The 23,435-nt window shown below is 35.3% G+C and overlaps 1 protein-coding gene and 1 long non-coding RNA gene across 2 annotated transcripts; one reads left to right on the top strand and one right to left on the bottom strand.

Moving 5' to 3' along the window:
• Nucleotides 1-1,677: 1,677 nt before the first annotated feature.
• Nucleotides 1,678-5,467, bottom strand: LOC311073489. The gene is made up of 2 exons (XR_014604151.1): nt 5,320-5,467; nt 1,678-4,030 (listed from the first exon to the last, which is right to left on the bottom strand). It is a non-coding gene; the product is annotated as an uncharacterized lncRNA (long non-coding RNA).
• A 3,175-nt stretch (nt 5,468-8,642) lies between these two features.
• cmtr1 (cap methyltransferase 1) lies at nt 8,643-22,531 on the top strand. Its single transcript, XM_084098884.1, has 24 exons — nt 8,643-8,816; nt 9,995-10,127; nt 10,224-10,375; nt 10,472-10,630; nt 10,731-10,823; nt 11,067-11,138; nt 11,266-11,360; nt 11,429-11,501; nt 11,587-11,785; nt 12,900-13,018; nt 13,114-13,210; nt 14,641-14,773; nt 16,139-16,318; nt 16,431-16,487; nt 16,599-16,656; nt 16,813-16,881; nt 18,259-18,390; nt 18,533-18,658; nt 18,831-18,922; nt 19,500-19,568; nt 19,814-19,861; nt 20,016-20,128; nt 20,226-20,334; nt 21,618-22,531. The coding sequence occupies exons 2-24, from the start codon at nt 10,019-10,021 to the stop codon at nt 21,751-21,753; spliced, it is 2,490 nt and encodes an 829-aa protein (XP_083955010.1). The 5' UTR covers nt 8,643-8,816; nt 9,995-10,018; the 3' UTR covers nt 21,754-22,531.
• The last annotated feature ends 904 nt before the right edge of the window (nt 22,532-23,435 follow it).

Raw genomic sequence — 23,435 nt, 5'->3', positions numbered from 1 at the left:
TTTTAAACACACACACACACACACACACACACAAAAGTATATACAACAAAAGTATACTGTATGTATATTTCACTATTTCACAATGTTCCTGTTTTTTTTTTTTACTGCATTTTGATTTAATAAATGCCTCGTTAAGCATAAGAGCGTTCTTTCAAAAACATTTAGAATTTTGTTTTCCAGTCAGTATAATCATTGTGAAACAGCATTTGCTTCCATAGTTTGAAACAAGGTATTCAACAAGAAAAAGGCAGGACTGGATTTGATTTCATTCATTGTCAATTGACTGGATCATGAAGATAACAAATAAATAAATGTGCAATAACTGAGGCTACATCATGTATTGTACATTGTATATGCATGTCTCCTTCCGAGCTTCTAACAAGATACATAATGTTTCAACATCATTTTTTAACTAGTTTTTTTGTGTGTGAGTTGAGAGAAAAAGCACCGTTCATTTTTAAATCTCACCTCACCCATATCAAGTAAGACAGTCGGGTCACACGCTGACTCATCCTGAGGATATTACCCCTATTCTCTCTTTCTGTGTACACAACTATTTATGTACACACACATAAAGAGCAATGGCAAAAGAACAATTATCTGTAATGACCGGGAGGCAAACATAAGCAGATTGCCTTTGTGAAAGTTGCAGATTATTAGCTTAACACAACAAATATGTGAGTGCAAAGACGGTAGATTGTAGGTTTGTGTACTGTATTTATTTTCTGCTTGAATGTATGTTTTTGATTGGTCGTATGTAAGAGGAAGTAATTCCGACAGGTTGGTTCGGGTAAGGATTTGCAGAGCTTAACAGCTGAATTGGGTCAATGCATTTGCAACATAGGCACTAAACACCACAGGTGATCGTCTGGAAGATCAGACACTCATAAACAACTCTTATTTAGCGTTCCTCTGTCTTATATAACCACAAACATAAACTGTTTAGTATGTTGTAATCAGATTTTGGTGGATGAAATGTTTAGGCTACTTATAAAGTTCAAGTTATTGCTATTTTGGGAGGTTTTGGTGCAGTGGTGCCCTCTACTGTATGACTTCAAAACCAAATCATTTTGGAGTGTTGAAGTTTCAGTCACAATTTTTGCGCGTACAATATGTTCAAGTAACGTATGAATATGTTTACTCAAAATTTAAAATATTTTTATTTTATTTTATTTTTTTTAATTACTTACTTCTTTTTAAGTTTGCTTAATATTAAATCGATAGAAATCCATGGTATGTGTTCATTTAAATAGGTACAGTACTGGCCGAAAGGAAAATTTACATTCACCCTTTATGAAATATTATAAAAACAATTGTGAAAATATTGCATAATTGTACTTGGAGTCAATAGTTCTATTAATGCAATGAAACATGGCAAATTGTGCAGACATAATTTTTTTTGCCAGGCTGTAATACAAAGAAATTATGAACACAGGCAAAAACAAAAGAGAACCAACGGAATATTAATAAATGATAATGTAGTCAATGTTCTGCATTTTTTTGCATAGTAAAATAAAACCTGTAGCTGTAGTAATATGTTTGCCAGATAAATACCATAACCAAGTGTAATATTTAGTTCTTCCCTTATATTTAAAATATTTAAAAATAGAAAATATTTTCCGCAAATTTTTCGAACTTGTAGGGTCGTTAAAAACAAATAAAACCATGCATGTGATGTCTCTTTACGTGCTTGAATATTTTATTCTCTAAATAAATACACAATCAAGATATATTACAATTCTCTCTTCATTCAAAAAGAGCTTTGAAAATACAATCATTCCTGCCATCAAAGTGCAAAGAGCCTTCAAATGGTCACAATGGCAACAGTCATTATAGTCAATAAAGTCAACAATAAAAAACACCCACTGCAATCAGTCAGAGCGCGCACAAAGACTCAAAACAATGTCCTCAATTGAAATGGTTGGTCATTTGCTGGTGACTTCTCTAAATAAAGGTCTTTGACCTTTTATTAGCAGCCAGCTGTAATTGGATAAGGAGCAGATTAGACCGTTTTAAGAACATAAGCTCCTCTTCTTGAGTGCCTGTCTGAGACGTCATGATGTCATTCCATGACTCAGCGCTCAAGTTCACATAATTCACAATAACAATGACATTTAGCTGTCGGTGAGATACGTCAACGCCAAACATTTTCCCATAAACAAACACTCTTTAAGAGATCGTATTGATCAGATTCCTAGTTAGGAGAGAGTTTCTGCTAGGTCAGTGTCCTTCGTGGGCATTTCAGGGGTGTTGTTGCACATTGGCGTCTGCTTTCTGGGTGACACTGAGGTTGGCAAACCAGAGTGCCAAGCCCAAATGTGAAGAACAAAGCCAGGTGCGGATCACAGTTGTGAGGGAAAGCTGGAGGCCCATCATAGAAACACTGTCCTACTCTCAACGCTAAAGAATTCATAAATACATACAGTACTTTGCACTCAGTATATATAACACAATTACATTTTAAATACAAATACATGCATTAAATAAATGTATTTACATTGACATGATATGTACATTAGAACTCAAAACACACAAGTATGTCAATATATAATAAAATGTATGTAAGAATATATAAATAATCATATATAATATAAATATTTTTTAAGTGTATTTCTTTTTATATAAATGGAATAAATTACATCCTGACAGCCAGAGAGAAATTAGTAATATTACATGTTCAATGTATTTTAAGGATGAAGCCCCATCCTGTAAATAGTGACTGAAATGACAGCATTATGCCTCTCATAATTACTTTCAGAAATCAATACAAACTGAAGTCATACTTTAGCATTAATGCGTGTGCTAGTCTGACTGCTGGCTTTTGGCTGGATTGTAATGACTGTGGAAACTGTGGTGGTCTTCTTCGGGAACTTTAGGTGCACAAACATATTTTGGATAGCAAAAAAAAATCATGACACATTATGTCAAAAATGTATTCCAGGGATAAATGGTGGATTGAAGGATACCCATGAGGTCCACAAGACCGTTGAATGTCCCATTTGTCATTTTATGATTCAGAAGGGTGCTGTCATGTACCCTCAATGCATTTTTAACTAGATTATACCGCCCCTATAATGCTATTTTAAAGGTTCCTAATTGAGTTTTGAAGGTCTCCAACAAGGCTTACATGCATCCATGGTCAAAAAACACTTTTTTTCTCATAATATACATTGCAGCATAGGGTGACCACCTGGTTGCAGGACAGTAGATCTGATTTTGTAGGACAACGCGGGACATGTTTGTGAGAGAGATACATTTCATTATACTATGTAAATATGATTTACACTAGTTGGAAAGCCTATTTGCCATCACGTTTGATGATAACATTTTAAATTGCAATAAGCTATCAGTGATTCAACCAGGTTTGAGTGATATGAAGCATATTTACAGAACCTATTCAGTCTGCTAAATATAACAAACTAAGCAACAGGCTAGTAGGTACAAATCACATTTTACACTAATATAAATTTCCTTAAGTAGCGACTCGTTTCAGGCAATCGGTTCTTTCTTTTGGGAGATAATAACTCCATTTTATAGTGCACTTGGATCTTTGAAACTTTGTAGACCTTTCACATTCACTAACAGCTATATTACACACTGCATGAAAGATAATATCCGAAAAGTATAATAGGGGCACTTTAAAAAGAGTAAAAACATTAAATTCACTCATTTGATGTTGCTAAAGAACAAGTTTGGAAGGGCTTGGTTGAGGATCGGCCATCCTCGCAACCAAAGCAAGACTATGAGCTTCAGCATGATGTGGTAAAACTCTAATGATGATATTTGGATTGTTCGAAACCAGAAAAAGGATGCCGGTTTAAGAAAGAACGCACCTTTAAACAAAAAAGATGCGTTTTCTCTTTGCTTTCTGCTTTGCGTTTCACCGCAGGAGATGTGGCGATGGCTTGTGGTGTAGAGTCAGCTGTCGAGAGCTGTATCCTGACATCCCGATACCCAGAAGGCCTAGCAGCATGGCAAAGCGGGGTACAACGGGCCCTTCCCTCTGCAGACCGCTCCGTGCCGCCTGAGTCTGAAAGCAAAAGGTCTAAGGTCAGCGTTTATGGCCCTTCTTAAGACATAATCGATCAATGATGTAGTTCTCAGAAGCTTGTTATATCAGAGTTTCAGAAGTATTACTGAACTTCCTAGATCAAGATTAAGACTGATAAGAAGATTAAGCTTATCAACATAAACAAAATATAATTAGGCAGTTTCCTTGAATACGATTTAAGGTGTTTTGTAAACAGTCAAGTGTATTACAGCGTATATACAGTGCTTTCAGTTTGAATCTTCCCTCAAAAACCCCAGTGGCGAATCATTTATATTATGTAAAAACAAACACCAAAGCATCAAAGTTAATTACTGCTGAATCTGTTTCCTAAAATAGCTAAAGAGAGTTTTAGAGATTTGCAGCAAGCGTCTCATGTCATTGGGCTCGGCATCCAATTAACCAGAACCAGACAGGCCGTGATTCTGATCCAGAAAGGCTTTTTTGGACTTGATAATCTCACAGATAAACCGACAGAATATTATCAGATTACTGTAAATATTCATATTGTTTCAGTGTCATTTTCCTTGATGAAATGATTTTAAATTGAGTAATATTTAAACATTTGCTATATAAATAGATTTGCAATACACATTTATTAAAATATATGTATATTTTTTAAATAAAAAAATATATTTTTTGGTCTAATTTGGTCTGATCTTTATCTGCTTTACTGGAATGTGTTTTCGTGCCCTAATGTATCTGTTATATGCTCAGCCACTTTGATTATTGTATTAAGATTTTATTATTTAACAATGATTCTTAATTATATACCAAACTATAATCATTACAAGCATACACCATATAAACATACTGTATATCAAACATTTTCAGATGTACTCCTCCATGCAAAATTTTGTAAATGTGTGTATATATATATATATATATATATATATATTTTGCATGGAGGAGTACATCTGAAAATGTTTGATATACAGTATGTTTAACATGGATCATGAAATATGACTGATTGGTATACACTGTAAAAGTTGCATGCTAGTTGTTCATGTATATTTGTTGCATTGTATTGTATACAAAATCATTTTGCTAGGGTTTAATTTTTTTTCATTATTAGAACTAATGTTACTATGCTGAATAAAATGATAAAAATGTATTCCCTGTTTGGGATATATATATTAAAAAGGTTAGTTTTGAAATGAACATTATTCTGTTTACATTTAAAGTCATCTCCAGGACCTCAGACATAAAGAAAATAAGCCACTGTTTGGAGAAGGCTTATTTAGTTTGTTTTAGAGAAACAGGACACTTACCTGCAGGTATCGAATGTATCCAGGTGTCAGGAGAGGAATGCGGAAGAACATCTCAGCAACAGCTCTTGGACTCTCTCTAGCCAGAGAACCAAAAAGTTCCCGTCGTCCAAACACACACACTCACACCAGACGGATCTGTCACCGCTCTTCACACACCTGCAGACTTATAAAGCTTTGGGTCCTTATATAACTGGTCACATGTCTGCATAAGACCCTGTCTATCTTTTTGTGAAGGGACGGTGCGTGTTTGTTTGCTCTGATAAAACTTGAGTAAACCTGGAATCCAGGGCAGATATTTAAGTCTATTATAGTCTGTTTAAGTCTATTATAGTCTGTTGTTTTGGCCAATGCTAATAGCGATTAATGAATTGTACAAAATGACTAGTGTACTTGAGTCGCATACATTTTTCAAGTATCTTTACTTTATTTTATTATTTTCATTTTGGGAAACTTTTACTTTACTACATTTCATTAACATATCGCTCCATGTTCAAACCAAATAAATCGAAAACAAAGAAAACTTGCTCAGACTGAGATGCGATGTCCGATTTGTGAGTGAGTCAATTCTTTTAAAGTGAAACAGCATGAAACGGAAGTTGTGATAGTCTTTTCTTCCCTTATTGTGACGTATTTCAAAGTAAAACTGATTCCCAAACAAGAATAAATGTAGGGCGGGACTTGATTTTGACCATGGGGAATTGATTGGATCGTTGGACCATTGTGGTTTGATATTGGCGTGATCTCATGTGAGTGACAGGTTGTCCCGCCCTAACACCAGTAAACACATCATCAGAAGAGAGATGTCGCTGCAGTTGGGAAGGTTATTTTCATTAGAGATTACAATGGCACATGAGTTAAAAAATAATGATGTGCAAGGATAAATCTTCCATAAAAAAAAAAGAATACATTTTTTTATTAAATTTTTCAATTTTGTCAATTTTCAAGTCAATTTTGATTTCATGGTGTCTTGAAAGAATCTGTTGAATCGGTTCACAAATCGCGATTCATTCGTGAAATGGTCTTGTAATGGCAGGTGTTCTCGACTCAAAAAGAACTTGAACAAATGTACTTTCCTGATTGACATTTAGGATGCAGAACATTGGATTAGGTCACAATCTCATTGTTTCCTTGTTTGTTGTAACGGATGACGCGAGCCAGTAATCAAAGCTTCTTAAGAAAATAAAGAACAGAGCGCTCTAACAGCTTGTTGCTTTCAGCACAATTGATGTGACTAATGAGTTCAGGACAGATCTGCCCTTATGACAGGTATAATGTCCCACCTTAATAAGGGTTAAACAGACCTTGAACTATCCAAAGGCAACATGATACTGCAAACAGATCAGCTTAGAAGTGTCCTCTTAAGTGATGTCTAGCCTTGTGGACTAGAAAACAATGCTCGGGACGTCATAAAAACTGACCTGCTGCTGGACCACTGAAGAGAGGAACAGGAGGAAGAATATATAAGATATACAGTCATGCTCAAAAGTTTACATACACTTTGAAGAATCTGCAAAATGTTAATTATTTTAACAAAATAAGAGGAATCATACAAAATGCAAGTTACTTTTTATTTAGTAGCCTACTTTCCTGAATAAGATATTGTACATAAAGAATGTTAATATATAGTCCATAAGACAAAAAAATAGCTGAATTTATAAAAATGACCCCGTTCAAAAGTTTACATCCCCTTGATTCTTAATATTATTATTATTATTATTCTTTATTTCAGACTCATGGGTCCATATACAAAAGGAAAAATAAAATAAAATAAATACATACAAACAAACAATTTTGACAAACAACAGGCAAAATTTAAAAGACATACAAGCTTTCATTCCAATGCTTCCAGAAACTAGAAAAATACCTTGTATCACTTAATATAATATAATTTAAGACCATTATGATACTATTTTTTGAATCACTCAACCGACATATTAAGTTATACGTACATTTCCTTATGACAGCATGCAAAGTAGGTACATTATTAGAGACAAACAATTGGCTCGCACTTGTCCACCTTGGGAGTTTAAGCAAAATTCTTAGCGCATCATTAAATGCCACCTGGAGCTTTTTCATTTTAGCTTTAGCATACCTACACCACAAGTGGGCTGTATAGAGAGAAGTACAGTAAGCCCTAAATAGAGCTATTTTAACATCATCTGTACACATATAAAATTTACGAGCCAGCATATTAGCTTGCCCATACAACTTACAGCATTGGCGCTGCACATCATCGTCATCATTTAAATCATTTCTAATGATGTGACCCAAGTATTTTACTTTATTTACCACATTTAAAACTTTGCCATCTATGTAAAGAGAAGGAAAATTTTGCTTAAGGTCCTCTTTGGTTTTAACAATCATGATCACACTCTTTTTAACATTAAATTAAATATCATGCTGCACACCATAACGTGAACATACTCGAAGCAGCTGTTGTAATCCTGCGCTATAAGGAGACATAATAACTAAATCATCAGCATACAACAAATGGTTAATGAGACTATCACCTATTACACATCCAGTCTTGCAATTATTTAACTCTACAGAAAGACCATCCATGTACAAGTTAAAAAGAAGAGGTGACAATTAATACTGTGTGTTGTTACCTGGATGATACACAATTGTTTTTTGTTTTGTGATGGTTGTTCTTGTTTGTCCTGAGCAGTTAAACTCCCCAATGTTCTTCAGAAAAATCAGCAAATTCTTCAGTTGCATCTTTTGCATATTTGAGCACTTTCCAGCAGTGACTGTATGAATTTGAGATCCTTTTTGATATCCTTTTTTTTTTTTTTACACTGAGGACAACTGAGGGACTCAAACACAACTATTAAAAAAGGTTCAAACATTCACTGATCTGATGCTCCAGAAGGAAACATGATGCATTGTAAACTTTTTAAATTTTTCTTATTTTATTTAATTATCATATTTTTTCATTTAGTAGGCTGCCCTTCGGAAGCAACAGAAGATAGCATACTTACATGTGAAGACAAAATTATACAATTTACCTTGATCTTCAAATTTAAAAAGTTTGAATGGCTCTTAATGCATTGTGTTTCCTTCTGGAGCATCAGGGAATGTTTAAACTTTTTTTTAATAATTTACATTTTGCAGATTCTGCAAGCAAGGTGTAGGCTATATAAACTTTTGACCGTATTATAAGCCAAGCCTACGCTACGTTGTTGGAAGGTTATCAAGCGACAACTGCATAGTCTTATTAATATTCATGAACCATTTCGCCATTGGAAGTTTGTGCCAGCACGACATAATTACTATTTTCAGCTATCTTTCAGGCATTTGTTATTTGACCACATTTGTGACGTAATTATCATGCGACAGCAACACGGTAAGACCCACTGAAAGTGGAACGCGGGCCAGATTTGACATTTGAAATAGAACATAAAGCAGAAATTGTCAAGAAATTTTACAGATTGGATACAAATATGAGTTTACATTTCGGAGGTGACTCAGGATTATAGCTGCATATTTCCTTTTAGGTATGTTTACGAGTGTCGCAGCATCATTTCTTGTGAAATCGAAACCTAAAAAGCTGAGTGTTTTCACTTTGTTTTTATGTCACACTGATGTTTACAAGACCATTTAACGTACATCGTACAATCCCCAATAAATCCTAATATTTGCAGTTATGTGATAGCAAGGACAAGAAAACCTTAGTTTGGTGATTTTCATTATGGCATTTTAAACCGATAAATACAAACGAGGCTGCTTTGAGTTATTGAGCTGCTGAAAATGAAGTTTAGCTTAATTGATATATAATGGAAGTAAAGTAATATACGATACAATTCTTGCTTGGCGTCTGGTTTGTGTTACATCGTTTTAATAGCACCTGTAGTTTTTCCTTGAGTATCAAAATCGAAATGTTTTAGGAAATGTATATATTATGAAGAATATAGCCTAGTGATATATTCAAAATATTTGAATAATTTATTTTATTACACTTTATCTATTTGATTTGTTGATTTCTATTACAGTACATATCTTTAAAGACTGCTTTCTAAAAATTAGTTTTGTTCTCATTCACTGAGTCAGAAATCTCCACTTCAGTAGAACGTACACCAAACTTTCCAGTTTTATTTATACCCCTGTCTGATTTCTATATTCTTGTTTTTACATGACGGGTTTGTTCATATTTAATTCACCTGATTTATATAACATTTTATTCCTAAAAACATGGTGAACATATTGTTTTTCTGGCCGTTGACAATATTTTCTGAATTAAAGGGATAATTCACCCAAAAATGAACATTCTGTCATCATTTACTCACCCTCATGTCGTTCCAAACCTGTTTGAGTTTCTTTCTTCTGCTGAAAACAAAATAAGATATTTTGAAGAATGTTAGTAACCAGACAGATTATGGGCTCCATTGACTTCCATAGTATTTTTTCCCATATCAACTGTTTGGTTGGGTTAATCAACCATTAACCAAATGGGGATATTTGGTGATGTATATTCCTTGAAAATAAACTAGGGAAGGCAAAAGGTAATTTTAAATGGTAAAAAACATCAACACTTTCAAATAATACACACTTTATTTTATACATGATTTTATTTTTTAACCTAAAATCTTGATGATTGTTGAGTAAAAAAAGTGCCACGTTATACATCTTTGGTTTGGTTTTTATGTTGTGCTGTCATGTTTTTGAATGAATGCAGGTTCTTGGACCTCTTGAATTTAAGATGAAGAGGGGGGCACCAGCATCAGATGAGCCTCTGAAGAAGAGGAAGACTCTCCGTGAGGACTCCTCTGATGAAGATGAGGAGTCTTCTCAAAGAACCACCAGTCAGGGTTAGAGAGGAGCTTCCTTCCGGCACTTCACACTGTTGTAACTTTTGGTTATAGTGTAAGTCCATGTAAGCATGTTTATTTATGTTTGTCTCCCAGACTCGAGTCAGAGCGAGTCTCTCAGTGATGTTGAGGATCACAAGCCCAGTTTCTCCAGACCTGGTGATTCCCAGAATGCCGAGGGCAGCGATGCCTCTTACGATCCCTCTTCCAACTTTTCTATGTACAACACAGTCTCTCAGAAACTCATGGTAAAATCAGCACCTCCTGTCATTTTTAACCATCTTGTCAGCCTGTTAAACGCATATTAACACATTAAAAATGGTGTCTTCCTCTCTTTCCTTCAGGCCAAAATGGGTTTCAGAGAAGGTGAGGGTTTGGGAAAGTATGGTCAAGGACGGAAAGAGATCGTAGAAGCATCGACCCAGCGTGGGAGGCGGGGTTTGGGTCTGACCCTGAAGGGCTTCCAGGGCGACCTCAATGTAGACTGGGAAGATGAGCCAGAGGTACGGCATCATTGCCAAAATGTTTCTTATAAGAACAGAGACACAGACTTTATCAGTCCAGGACCATTATTTCTCCCTCATTTCACATCTTTTCTCTCAGCCAAGTGCTATAGAAGTCGTCTCGTGGTTTCCAGAAGGTTCTCCAGAGATCCCAGATGCAGACGAGCTGAGGGATTGGATGGCTTTTGGACAGGTATTGCTGCACATATTACCTGATGAACTGAAATTATTAGTTTAAGATCAAATGCACATTCTTTCACTTTCCAAGGTAAAAATGATTAAAGCGGTCCTATTATGCTCATTTACACGTTCATACTTTTGTTTATGGGGTCTACTAGAATATGTTTACATAATTTAATGTAAAAAACCTCATTTCATATTATTTTTCAGCTTCTCGTGTTTATATGCATACCTTTACCTATGCTTATTTTCTTAGAGAAAATTAAAAATTGACGATGAAACGGAATTTTGCTCAGGGAATCTGCTGCATCTCCTTCTCCGCTGCAAAGTGAGTGTTTCAAACATTTCTTATGGTTATTAGTGATGTTTTGAGATGATGTGCTTTTCTTTGACATACATTGTGCTCTGTGTCTTGTAATAATGTAACACGTCTTTTTATTTGTAATTCTTTTCAGTCTGTGTTTGATGACTTGGAGGGCGAGGAGATGAGGCGAGCGCGTACTCGATCGAACCCTTATGAAACTATCCGAGGGGCTTTCTTTCTCAACAGGTGGGTTGTGTCTCCACACGCACACACAGCAGAAGCATATCTTTTCTAAATTTCTGTTTTCTCCTCAGAGCTGCTATGAAGATGGCAAACATGGATCACGTTTTTGACTATATGTTCACTAACCCAAAGGATTCTCAAGGGGTGAGACCACAGTTACACAATCTATGGCATCAGGGACTGAAATATGTTCTGTAATTTCATTTATGAATTGAATGTCTGTGTGTAGAAGCCTTTGACTCGTGATAAGGAGGGTGAGTTGCTGTATTTTGGAGATGTATGCGCGGGTCCAGGAGGATTCTCAGAGTATGTGTTGTGGCGGAGGGGCTGGCATGCGAAAGGTTTTGGGATGACGCTTAAAGGATCCAACGATTTCAAACTGGAAGATTTCTATGCTGCTCCCAGCGAGCTCTTTGAGGCCTATTACGGTATGCTGCCTGAGTTTATTGATGAAGAATATTAATGTGCCCCTATTGTGCTATTTTAAAAGTTCTTCATTTTATTTGAAGGTCTCCTACAATAGGTTTACATGCATCCATGGTAATTTTCTCATAATATACAGTCATGTGAAAAAGGAAGAACACCCTATTGAATTCAGTTTACCACTTAATCTCCAACGTGCGTTCATAAGAGCACCACAACGCATGCGTGTTGTGCTGACATGAGAGCGGACGTTGTTGCGTGATCGTGCGTTGGAGATTAATATTTTGTAAACAATTTGGTAAATTAGGTCATTCTTACGGGTTTGGAAAAACATAAAGGTGAGTAATTAATGACAGAATTTTCTTTTTTTGGTGAACTATCCCTTTAAGAGAGTCTGAATGCTTTGTCCAACTATTTTAGACACTGTGAGAATAGAGTTGATGCTGCAATGTAATAACTGACTGAGACCAGACTCTGCTCTGATTGGTTAGATGGCCCAGTCTGTTTTGATTGGTCTAATCTGCTCTGATTGGTCAGACGGCCCATTCTGTTGTGATTGGTCTACTGCTCACAACACGTTTAGGAAACGAAACACCCATTACCATATCTGAATTTCAGCTGCAGAGGCTTTCTCAGCACTTGTACACACAGTGATACGAACAGTGATGATGGCTTCAGTTTTACCGTATCAATTCGAGCCCGACGACTCATCCTTTGAGTGTGCACCAAAGTGGATTTGCTTTCGTACAGCATATTCCACTCAGCTACAACTACAGTGTTTGAGGATAAAAGTAGACATTGATCGCGGACAGCCAATGAAAACCATAGGTGGGCAATATGCAGATTTGTTACAAACCTATGTAGGTTTGTGCAGGAAGTAAGACTGTAATTACTGACGACTCGTTTCAGGCTGTTAAGAATAACTTGTGACAAGAACTCGTGCACTTTGCTCTTATTTGAAACTTTGCAGAGTTTTACATTCACAAACAGCTTTATTACACATTGCATGAAAGGGAATATCTGAAAAAAGCATAATAGGGGCATTTTAATGTAATACCTAAATGTTTAATTTAGTGATAGAAATTAAATTAAGAATTTATTTTGAACGTCTCATTACAGGTGAGGGTGGGATTGATGGCGATGGTGACATCACACGGCCGGAGAACATCAGTGCGTTTCGTAACTTTGTCCTAGACAGCACTGAGGGGCGGGGCCTGCACTTCTTAATGGCAGATGGGGTAAGCCATTCTCTTCTGTAATTGGTTTAAAGGTAAATGTTGTTGTTGTTGTTGTGTGATTGGTCGATATATTGTGATGGTGTGTTGTTCATCAGGGTTTTTCTGTGGAGGGCCAAGAGAACATTCAGGAGATTCTGAGCAAACAGCTCCTTCTATGTCAGTTCCTCACTGCCATGTCTGTCGTCAGACCAGGTATTGTGTGTGGTTTTGGTTATATGCATATAAATAAAGCGCCTATAAATTCACTCCCTTGGAGATTATATTTTTTTTGTGATACTTTTTGCAATGATTAGCACAAAGAAAATGCAACATTTAATAAATGATTTGAATGCAACATTATTCAAATAAAAAAATTTGTTCACCCCCAAACCCTTACAATATTATTTCTAATAATAATAATTTTAAATAATAATATTGTAAGGGGTTGGGGGTGAACACTTTTTAATCAGTAACTCTTTAAAGTTACTGATTTGAAGAGTTTGTGAGTCTTTTTGAACAATTCAGTAAAATAACCAGCTCAAAGGAGTAATTTTGTTATTCGGATTGCATCATTTGCGCTGTATGCTTGTTGCAACTCAATAGAAATACTTGACTAAGTTTGCCATTATTTTGCATCCTTTTGTTCCATCACATTCAGTTCAAGCACACACACTAACTGTAAACTCTCTCTTTGCAAATTCACTATTTGATTGTTGTTGCCATTTTGAATGCGAATGTTAAAAGGTAATTCAAATGGGATTGTTACCATTCGAGATTAAAAGTTTTATTCCATAGATGCTTGAATGGGGCCACTGTTTTTTTGGGCCTTTGGTGTATGATTTGGGCCATTTTCCTAATGGAAGATGATTAAAGTGCTCTTGTGAACTCCTTGTTTTTCTCAAGGATGTTTTTTGTTTCGCTCAATCTATTTTTTCTTCCTCTCTCATGAGTCTTCATGCCCCTTGAGTAGAAACGTATCATTAAAGCCTGATCACTTTTCACTAGGGATGTTCGACATCAACAGTCATCTGTGTCATGGAGCACTGTGTCTTTTTGGATTACCAAAGGACCCATGGTTTTCTTCAGTCCCAGACATTCAGTTTTGGAGGACAGCCAGTTCTTTAACAGCAGTTCGAAATAATCCCATCCCTTTAATAATGTCTTTTTCTTGGCTTTGAAGATTATTTAATGACTCTTGTTCTAGCTTTGATATTATTATACAGCCTTGTCTCAGATCTGTTTGGATTTATCTTGGGATGGGTCCAGACACAAGTGTATTTATTCTGAAATCCTGTAATTAGGAAGGTAATTATGTGACTGAGAAAAGAGCTAATTTTAGGTGTATCAAATCAACGGGAATACTTTTTACAGTCATAGCATTAAAGAGACAAACTTTAAAATTCTTTTTAAATCCACTTATAATTTTAAGATTTTGTGCACTTCAACATTTGTAATTTAGTTTTACATTTTGTTTCTCTTACCCTTTCACTTAAACAATCTTAAAGGTACAGTCACAAAAACAGCCTATTACCTCTTTGATTGGTTGTTTTCCATTATATGGACCATTTAAGTAGATTAATGGTAATTATTTGAAAGCTTGACCTTTTGCTACCATATCTCAACAGAAATTATTTGTTTTACAGGAGGCCATTTTGTGTGTAAAACGTTTGACCTGTTCACACCGTTCAGCGTGGGCTTGATTTATCTGCTGTACCTCTGCTTTGAGAGGGTCTCGCTCTTCAAACCCGTCACCAGCCGACCTGCCAATTCAGAGAGGTGTGTGTTACTTACTGTGGAAGAGTGAGAGAGACCTTTGGGGATGTGAAAGAGCTGCCGGCAGTCAGTATTGTTACTTGCATACCTGGGTCTCTCTGTTCGTCATATCAATATATGTTTTTATATATATAAATATATGTCAGAAATTGGCCTAAACTTTACTGCTACATTTTATTTATTTTTACACTACTGGTAATTAAGATTTTTTTTTATTTTTTACATTTACCCCCAGTTTCACAGACAAGGCTTAAGCCTAGTCCCAGACTAAAATGCATGTTTGATTTGTTTTAAGTGAAAGTTAAATCTTAAAATATGTCAGTGCCATTGTTTTGTCTCGAGATGAACACCAAGGCACGTTTATAAAAGCTTCTTTAATGTCCTTTAATGAACTAAGGCCTAATCCTGACTAAATCTATGCCCTGTCTGTGAATTCAAGCCTTAATGTATCTCTTATGCTCACCAAGGCTGTATTTATGTGATCAAAAACACTAATATTTTGAAATATTTTTACAATTTAAAGTGACTGTTTTGAAAAAAAAAAAAAAAAAAATGTTTTATATATATATACACACACACACACACACACACACACACACACACACTCACTCACACACACACACACACACACATATATATATATATATATATACACACACACATATATATATATACACACATATATATACACACACACACACACACACACACATATATATATATATATATATGAAAATGTAAATTATTCATGTGATGCATGTGATTATTCATGTGATGCAAAGTTGAATCCTGGATCTTTCAGGAATTATTCTAATATGCTTATTTGGTGCTCAATGATCAATTATTATTATTATTATTATTGGTGCTCAATTATATAATAACAATGGTTGTTATTATTATTATTATTATTATTGACATTTAAAACGGCAACGTTTTTGCTGCTTAATATTTTTTTGTTAATAAGTTATAATAAAATAATAAAAGATAGATTACAGAATAGAATAAAATAATACATTTGACATTGTTAAAATGGAAAAAAGGTGTTGAAAGAAAATCCAAATTGACCCTAGTTATGTGCCTAATGCACATTCCTGGTCTCATTGTGCATATTATTATAAATAAAAAAGGTTTCCCTTTTCACTCATGTCACATAGGCCCTTCTGGCTATAGGTTAATAGCCAAATAGCTGTTTAATCATTGCACAAGACTAGGTGTCCTTTCTAAAATCTTGCCAATAGTTAATGCAATTATTTAATGCTGGTTTATATAATTTAGCTGTAGTACTTACAGTTGTCTCTGCATAATAAGATAGGAAAGGATGAAGGATTTTAACATGCATAAACGTTTTTTAATGTTCTCCTCGTGCAGGTATGTGGTGTGCAAGGGTTTAAAGCCAGGCACTGATGCTGTCAGAGAATACATGTTCACCATCAACCTGAAACTGAATCAATTCAGAGACTCAGACAGAGACGTTACTGAAGTCGTCCCTCTGGACATCATTAAAGGAGACACTGACTTCTTCCAATTCATGATCAATTCAAATGAAAGGTATCAGCATCACTTTCTGACCCTCTTTTTTCCCTCTCTTTGTCTCCGGCTCCCTCGATGCATTCATTCATGCTTAGGTTTGTTTATTGAACTCTGATCCCTTGTCTTGCAGCCATTGTGCGGTACAGATTAAAGCGCTGGCTAAGATCCACGCGTACGTCAGAGATACGTGAGTCACACATTCTTCCTCTGGTGTGTTTCAGTGCATTCATTTCAAACTGTCTTTTATTTGTGTCTGCGTCTGTATATGCATTACTGACAAGGTTGTGTGTCTCTCTAGGACACTGTTTGAGACCAAGCAAGCAGACATTCGCAAAGAATGTCTCAAACTGTGGGAGGTGAGTCCAAACACTAAATGGATTGACCTCACTCGCCTAACACTTCATAGTGGACTGAAGTTTAGTTAAGGGCTTTGTTTTGCGTAGGTATCTAAGAATGAGCGGATGATGTTGATTTGAATGATTGTGACCTTTAACGTCTTCATCTTTGTGCAGGTTCCCGATAAAGCCAGAGTCACACATCCATCGTCAGATCCGAAAGCAAAGTTCTATGAGCTCATGAAGGTAAGAGTGTGTGTGGGCTTTGAGGAGTTAGCTGGGAATGTAGCTATTCTCTGTGCTTGTGGATGTGATGTTCTAGAAAAGAAACGCTAAGTGGCTGAATCACACACAACCTATAATGTCAGGGTCATAGTTCACCCCTAAATAAAAGGAAAAAATAAAGAAATTATATTTTTGTGAAGAGAAAAATAACAAAAACGAAAGTCTTTTTTGGGCCATTTAAGAGTTTTCATATTGTGGCATTTTTAGTTTTACAGTTAAGCACATCCCCTCCCAGTTGTTTTAATGTAATGCGATTTATTATTGATATATTGTTTATAGGGGTGTAACGATACCCTAATTTCACGATTCGATACATATCACGATACTGAACTCACGATACGATATTATTGCGATACTCCAAGAAATAATAAACAATAAAATAAAAGGTTAAGAAAAAATGTACTGTTGATTAAATGCTAAATTTGATATAACATTGTGGGTGTAAATGAATAGGCTTGGACAATGGTGACACCAGAATAAATATATTCATGATTCTGAACCTGAAAATACAGAATTATTTTAGATGAATATGCTTGCACTCTGTCACTGGCTAGATATATTTAAAATAATGTGGGCCACTTTTTACTGGCAACATAAGACTTATAACATAAGCATTATCAGGACCCACTAATATTCCCCCATTATTATACATTATATTCAACATAATATATTGTAGTTTAATGTAGTACTGACTCTGAAAACTTCAATTCTTTCTCACAAGGTAATTTTTATTTTGGGTGAACTATCCACGAGACATATTGTCACCATCCACGATACATATTGTTGCATTTTTGTATTGCGATATATTGTGACACGATATATTGTTACACCCCTAATTGTTTAAATTGTAAGGTATTGATTAAGTATTCTGATGTTAATTATGCTGGTAGTAAGATTATTCTATTTCAGTATGTTTTCAATTAGTTAAAAAAAATTCTAAACGTTTCTAGAATATTCATTAACTGAATTTTAATTTTTTTATCTTTGTGCAAAATATTATTTCTTGTTGTTTTTTATTTTTTCCAAGCATTATTTATTTTTATGTCATTGTGAGATTTACTAGTATTTTTAAAATACATTGTATATATGTTTTGCACAAATAATTCTTTTTTTAAATATTGTTTTTTTAATGTCATTAAAAGATTTTGTAGCCAAATACAGTTCATATATGTAATGCACAAATATTTTTTAGTTATTTTAATTGCTTTGAATATTTAAAGCAATTTTTGTAATTAATTTATATGTCCTTGTGAGGATTTTGTAGTTGTATGTAGTAGTATTTTTTATATAAATAAAAAATGTAAATGTTTCTCTCTGCTTATTGTCTTTTTATCTCAGGGGTCAGAAATGGACAGTTTTAATTCTAGACCAACTGCACTGAACTCAGGAAATCTGGATAAACTGCAGCACGTACTGGACTACAGGTGCATTGTGGGAGGAGGAGAGCAACTCTTTCTCCTGGGACTTGGGGTAAGGAATATATCTTTCTGTATGATATTTATATAATATAAGCTATATTTATATGTTATATAAGCTATATCTATTGTGGTTTAGTCATACATCGCTATATATTGCTTAAAGGGTGAAAAACCTACACTGTTTGTGTATGCAGAGATCTCAGATCTACACGTGGGACGGCAAAGCCCCGTTACGCTGGAAGAAGCTGGAGAACTTCAAACTGGAGCTGCCCAGAGACACATTACTGAGTGTGGAGATCGTTCAGGAGCTGAAGGGAGAGGTGAACAGAGAGAATCCCTATAATTATAAGTGGGAGTAGAGAGAACAGTGTTGAATAACAGCTTGAAATGATTAGTGGAAGAGGAAGGAGCTCTTATGTCATTCCAGTAAAATAACGATATGTGCATATTAGTAAGAAGTTATATATTGAGTTGTTGTATATGTGCTTACAGGGAAAAGCCCAGCGAAGGATCAATGCCGTGCACATTCTCGATGCTCTTGTTCTCAACGGCACTGACGTCAGAGATCAGCACTTCAACCCGAGGTCTTTTGCAGAACCCATTCCTAAATTCTTCCATGTAGAAATCATTACACTTAATACAAAATAAAAATATCAAGGAAATTTTCATTGAAAAGTTATTTTATTAGGCACGTTTATAAAGTGCAATCAAAAGATATAGTTCCTGATATGTAAACAGTATTGCTGTTCATTGCTGTATTGATTTAAAAACATTGCTATAAATCAGGATTACTTAAAATAAATGTTCATTTAATGTCAGCAATTTTTGTATGTATTGTTTGCTAACATTCAATTATTATATTCTTATAATATATTATTAGCATTATATTGCCCATTGGCTATCTTTCCCTCTAGATATTCAGTTAGTTTTTTGTATAGCGCTTTTCATAATACATTATTTGAGAGCAGCTTTAAAGAAAATGCTGTTTTAGAGATATGATTGACATCCCAATATCAGTAGTCCATGATCACTCATTTTGACCTCACGAATCAGATTTGATTGCTGTTGATTAGGGTTTATTATGATCTAAATGCAAACCTGACTGATAATCTGTGTTTATATTTATAAATATATGTATAAAAAAACTTGTTTTTGGTGCAGAATCCAGATGGCAGAGAAATTTGTGAAAGCCGTCTCCAAACCCAGCAGGCCAGACATGAACCCGATCCGGTAATATTCCTTTCTCTTTGCGGTTGTTCTAATTGCCATGTCAGTGACAACCCTGGGGGCCAGGAAGTCCTATGAACACCGGAGGGTGCAGTATGTAAAATTAATGAAGTTACTGTGTTTTACTAGAGCCTAGACAGGATCTTTCATGTTTATGATGATATTGCAAATCAGGATGCTCGCTGTTTCAGCCTCATTCATTCATTCATTCTCTCTCTCTCTCTCTCTCTCTCACTTTCATTTATTAGAGTTAAGGAAGTCTATAGGTTAGAGGAGATGGAGAAGATCTTTGTGAGGTGTGTTCCACCACATCAATCACATACATGTAGATTTTTCCCCATTCACACTATATGTATATATGTATGTGTATATATGTGTGTGTGTGTATATATATATATATATATATATATATATATTTATACACGCACTCATTGTCTTTTTTCCCTTCAGGTTGGAAATGAAGGTAACCAAGAGCTCAGGAGGGATGCCAAGACTTTCGTACACAGGCAGAGATGACCGTCACTTCCTTCCCAGTGGCCTTTACATCATCAAAACTGTTAATGGTGAGGGAGAGGGATGGAGCAACAGGATAATATCAGTGGAGTGCCTTGTTAAAGATGAATTTGTCATTATTTGGTTCTCTCTTTTTCTTTGTGACAGATCCATGGACCATGGCGTTCAGCAAAAGTTCTAAAAGAAAGTTTTTCTACAATAAGCAGACCAAAGAATCAACTTATGCACTGCCTCCTGGTTCTGTGGCACCGTTCCAGTAAGTATTAAAGTGTATGAAGTAATCCTGCTTAACTGGCATTACACTGGCACCCAATTTTGGATTGAAGCCCTTAGCAGGAAAATTCCATTACACAGTCTGAATTTTCATGAGGATGTTGCACAAATATTTCTGTTTTTTTTGTAGCATCTGACCTTCAAACAAAGGAGCTTCCCTCTAAACCCTCAACATGCCTTTTCTATTCGTGTTGCAGTTTTCTTAGATACTGTTTGGTTGGTTATTGCTCTGCAGTTTTATCAAAGGAAAGTTTCGGGTTGTTATTTTAGCTGTGGGACTTACATCGGTACGTTTTACCAATGTAATGCTTGTATTATATTTGTCATCATGACAACTGCTTTAACTGCTTTTACAGGGTCATGACAGTTTTTAAATTGAGTTTAACTTATAACAAGTTCGGTTAATGATTTTGTCACACTAGTCTCATGCAAAATTTTGCCCAATAGAGTGGTGCAGGTATGATGTCAGAACCTGGAAAAATAATTTGCTGCTAGTTTCTTCAAGATTTTCCTATGGGGTTTTTCAATTTATGAGTAAAATAAAGCCTGTGGTAAACATAACTTTCTACAACATTAACTGCAATCACTCACACCCCAAGCTGTCTTACCTAGTTACTTATTAGAAACCTACGTTTTCAAAATATAACTGCTTCAAAATTTGAGTTTTCCCTATGGGTGTGTAAATTACTTTGTTCAAAACGTCTAAGTATAGTCAAGTTACAAATCTAAAAAAAACCCATTATAAAACCCAGTAGGAAAATCTTGAATGAGCGAGCGGCGAATTAGTCTTCTGGCTTCTGACCTCGTACCTGCACCACTCCGGTTTCTATTGTAAGAGCATTACTGCAAACAGTTTTTTCTTGTCAAAATTCTCTGTTAGGTCTCTGGCACCACAGATGCAGTCAGTAGAGCTTAACATTCCTTTAATATTTAATGTTAATAATTAAATAATTAATGTATAATTGAATACATGCACTACTGTTCAAAATTAGTTTGGGATTGGCAATATTTTTTTTAATGTTTTTTAATGGCGAAGGTTCAAGGCTGCATTTATTTAATCAAAAATACTGTTCACGTAGTATTATTATTGTGAAATCATTCTAATATGTTGATTTGCTGCTCAGAAAACATTTCTTATTGTTATGTTAAAGCAATTGCTTAATATTTTTGTGGAAACTGTGATACTTTTTTCATGATTCTTTTTTATTTGGAATAGAATTTCAAAGTTTTTACTGTCACTTTTCATTTGTTTCTCTGTTGTTTCAGTGCATGTCATAAAGACCGGCTGTTTTGGGCTTGGGAGGAAGGCGTCCGAGTTCACGACTCCCAGACGCGGATCAACCCCGACAAACTGTCTAAAGACGACGTTCTCTCCTTTATCCATCAGCACTGTCAACAATAAAAAACACGTACATGTCACAGTCACTAAGGGACATAGCATAGGCTGTACATTCTCCTCGCCACCAGGGGGCACTGTAGCTTTCACTGAGAAACCTTCAAACTCAGTTTCTTCACACTTCAAGGCTCTCTCAAAAACAGCCTTTTGAGCTAGACAGGGCGTCTTGGTGCTCAGTGGTGTGTATCTGTGTGTGTCCATTATCTTTAGAGGAGAAACTTAGACGCTTTTTCCTTGTCCACGTGTTTTTCTCCCAAACTTCAAAACCTGCTTCCTCCCATGAATTATTCCTCCACTAATCGGTCAGATGTGTAGCTCCAGATTCTATTGCATAATTTCAAACCAGAAGATAACCATGTAAACCAGCATGAAAGCTTGCATTCGCTCTGTGTGCATGTGTTGGACTGTTGCCTTGTTTTCCTATTTTTGATTTAATGTTTAAAAAGATTCGACTGGCTATTAATTACCATGGTGGTTTTGGAAAAGCATTTCAATTTTAAGTCTGTTTGTGATCATAAATACATTAAACCACTGAGGAATTGTATTCCTTAAGTACCATTGGGCCACTTGATTATTCGTCTCGCTTGGGTGAGACGCAATGAAATGGAATATTTTTCTTCTGTATTGTGATGTACAGCAGAGTGTAAGGGCTTATCGAAGATTAAAATGAGGGCCGGAGACTAGTTTCTTTTCATTGATTGGATTTTAATATGTGGGTTTTACACTAAAGACGAGGCAGATGAATGTGAAATATAATCATAGTTGATTAAATAATTTGAGTCTATATTTTGTCAACTTGCTGTTTTTAAATTAAACATGCACATATGAATTGTTCACAATAAGTTCTATAACATGCATTTAGGAAATAGATTAGGTGAATTTTTAATTTCAATTTCATGCCAACTTGAATGTGTGTGTGCATGAACCTTGTAATTTAGAAAAACTTTTTTTTGGTCGTTTACAATTCCCTTTGCTTTTCCACTAATGTGAATGTGTGCCACTTTAGTAAATATTAGGAGATACAATTCATGCTTGTTTGCGAAAAAAGACCAAGAAGAACATGAAATTTGATTTCATACTGCATTGTATGAAAAGGAATCTGTGACAGAAGATTTGGAGCTGCGTCCTCTGCTGATAAGACGCTCCATTTGTTTCTGCTTGAATTGAGAATCCACACAATCTGGAAGAACAGACTGTCTGAATGAAGTGTTTGAACAATGAAAACCTACAAACGCCAGAAGAGAACTAGATTTTTCTGAAGGAAAAGTGAGTGTTGCTCTCGCAAGTCACCTTCAGAATGGTGTAGCTATATTAGGTGTTATAATGGTGTATTGCTTTTCTAAATGCATTGCTTTTTGGTTGTTATGGTCTATTGGGTGGTTGGTCTATCCGGTCTCTAGATATTTCCCTCATTTAATGTAATTCCGTGGGATTTTTTATTTATTTTTTATTTGGCCACCTGTCTGATTGTATTTTTATGGTGAAGTTCAATACTTCAGGCTTAGGAGTTTGTTCAAATTCTGAACCCTAGGTTTCAGGATTCAGGACAGTGATGTAGGAGGAGGGAATGATGGAACATTCTTATGGCAGGTCTAATTTATTTTGTCATGTCTTATATTCAATATGATTTTATATCTGTATTTTGCTCCTCTAGAACAACAATACATGAACTGTCACTGTGACTGACA

This window comes from Abramis brama, assembly GCF_963993115.1.
Source record: "Abramis brama genome assembly, chromosome: 22".
Taxonomy (NCBI): Eukaryota; Metazoa; Chordata; class Actinopteri; order Cypriniformes; family Leuciscidae; genus Abramis; species Abramis brama.
The sequence above is the reverse complement of the archived record's forward strand: the minus strand, read 5'-3'. Positions and strand labels throughout refer to the sequence as shown.

Excerpts from the sequence above, each read along its gene's own strand:
- cmtr1 (XM_084098884.1), top strand. The coding sequence starts at position 10,019 with ATGAAGAGGGGGGCACCAGCATCAGATGAGCCTCTGAAGAAGAGGAAG. Across the intron at positions 16,319-16,430 it reads ATGATCAATTCAAATGAAAG|CCATTGTGCGGTACAGATTA; the intron begins GTATCAGCATCA and ends CTTGTCTTGCAG. Across the intron at positions 20,129-20,225 it reads CATCATCAAAACTGTTAATG|ATCCATGGACCATGGCGTTC; the intron begins GTGAGGGAGAGG and ends TCTTTGTGACAG.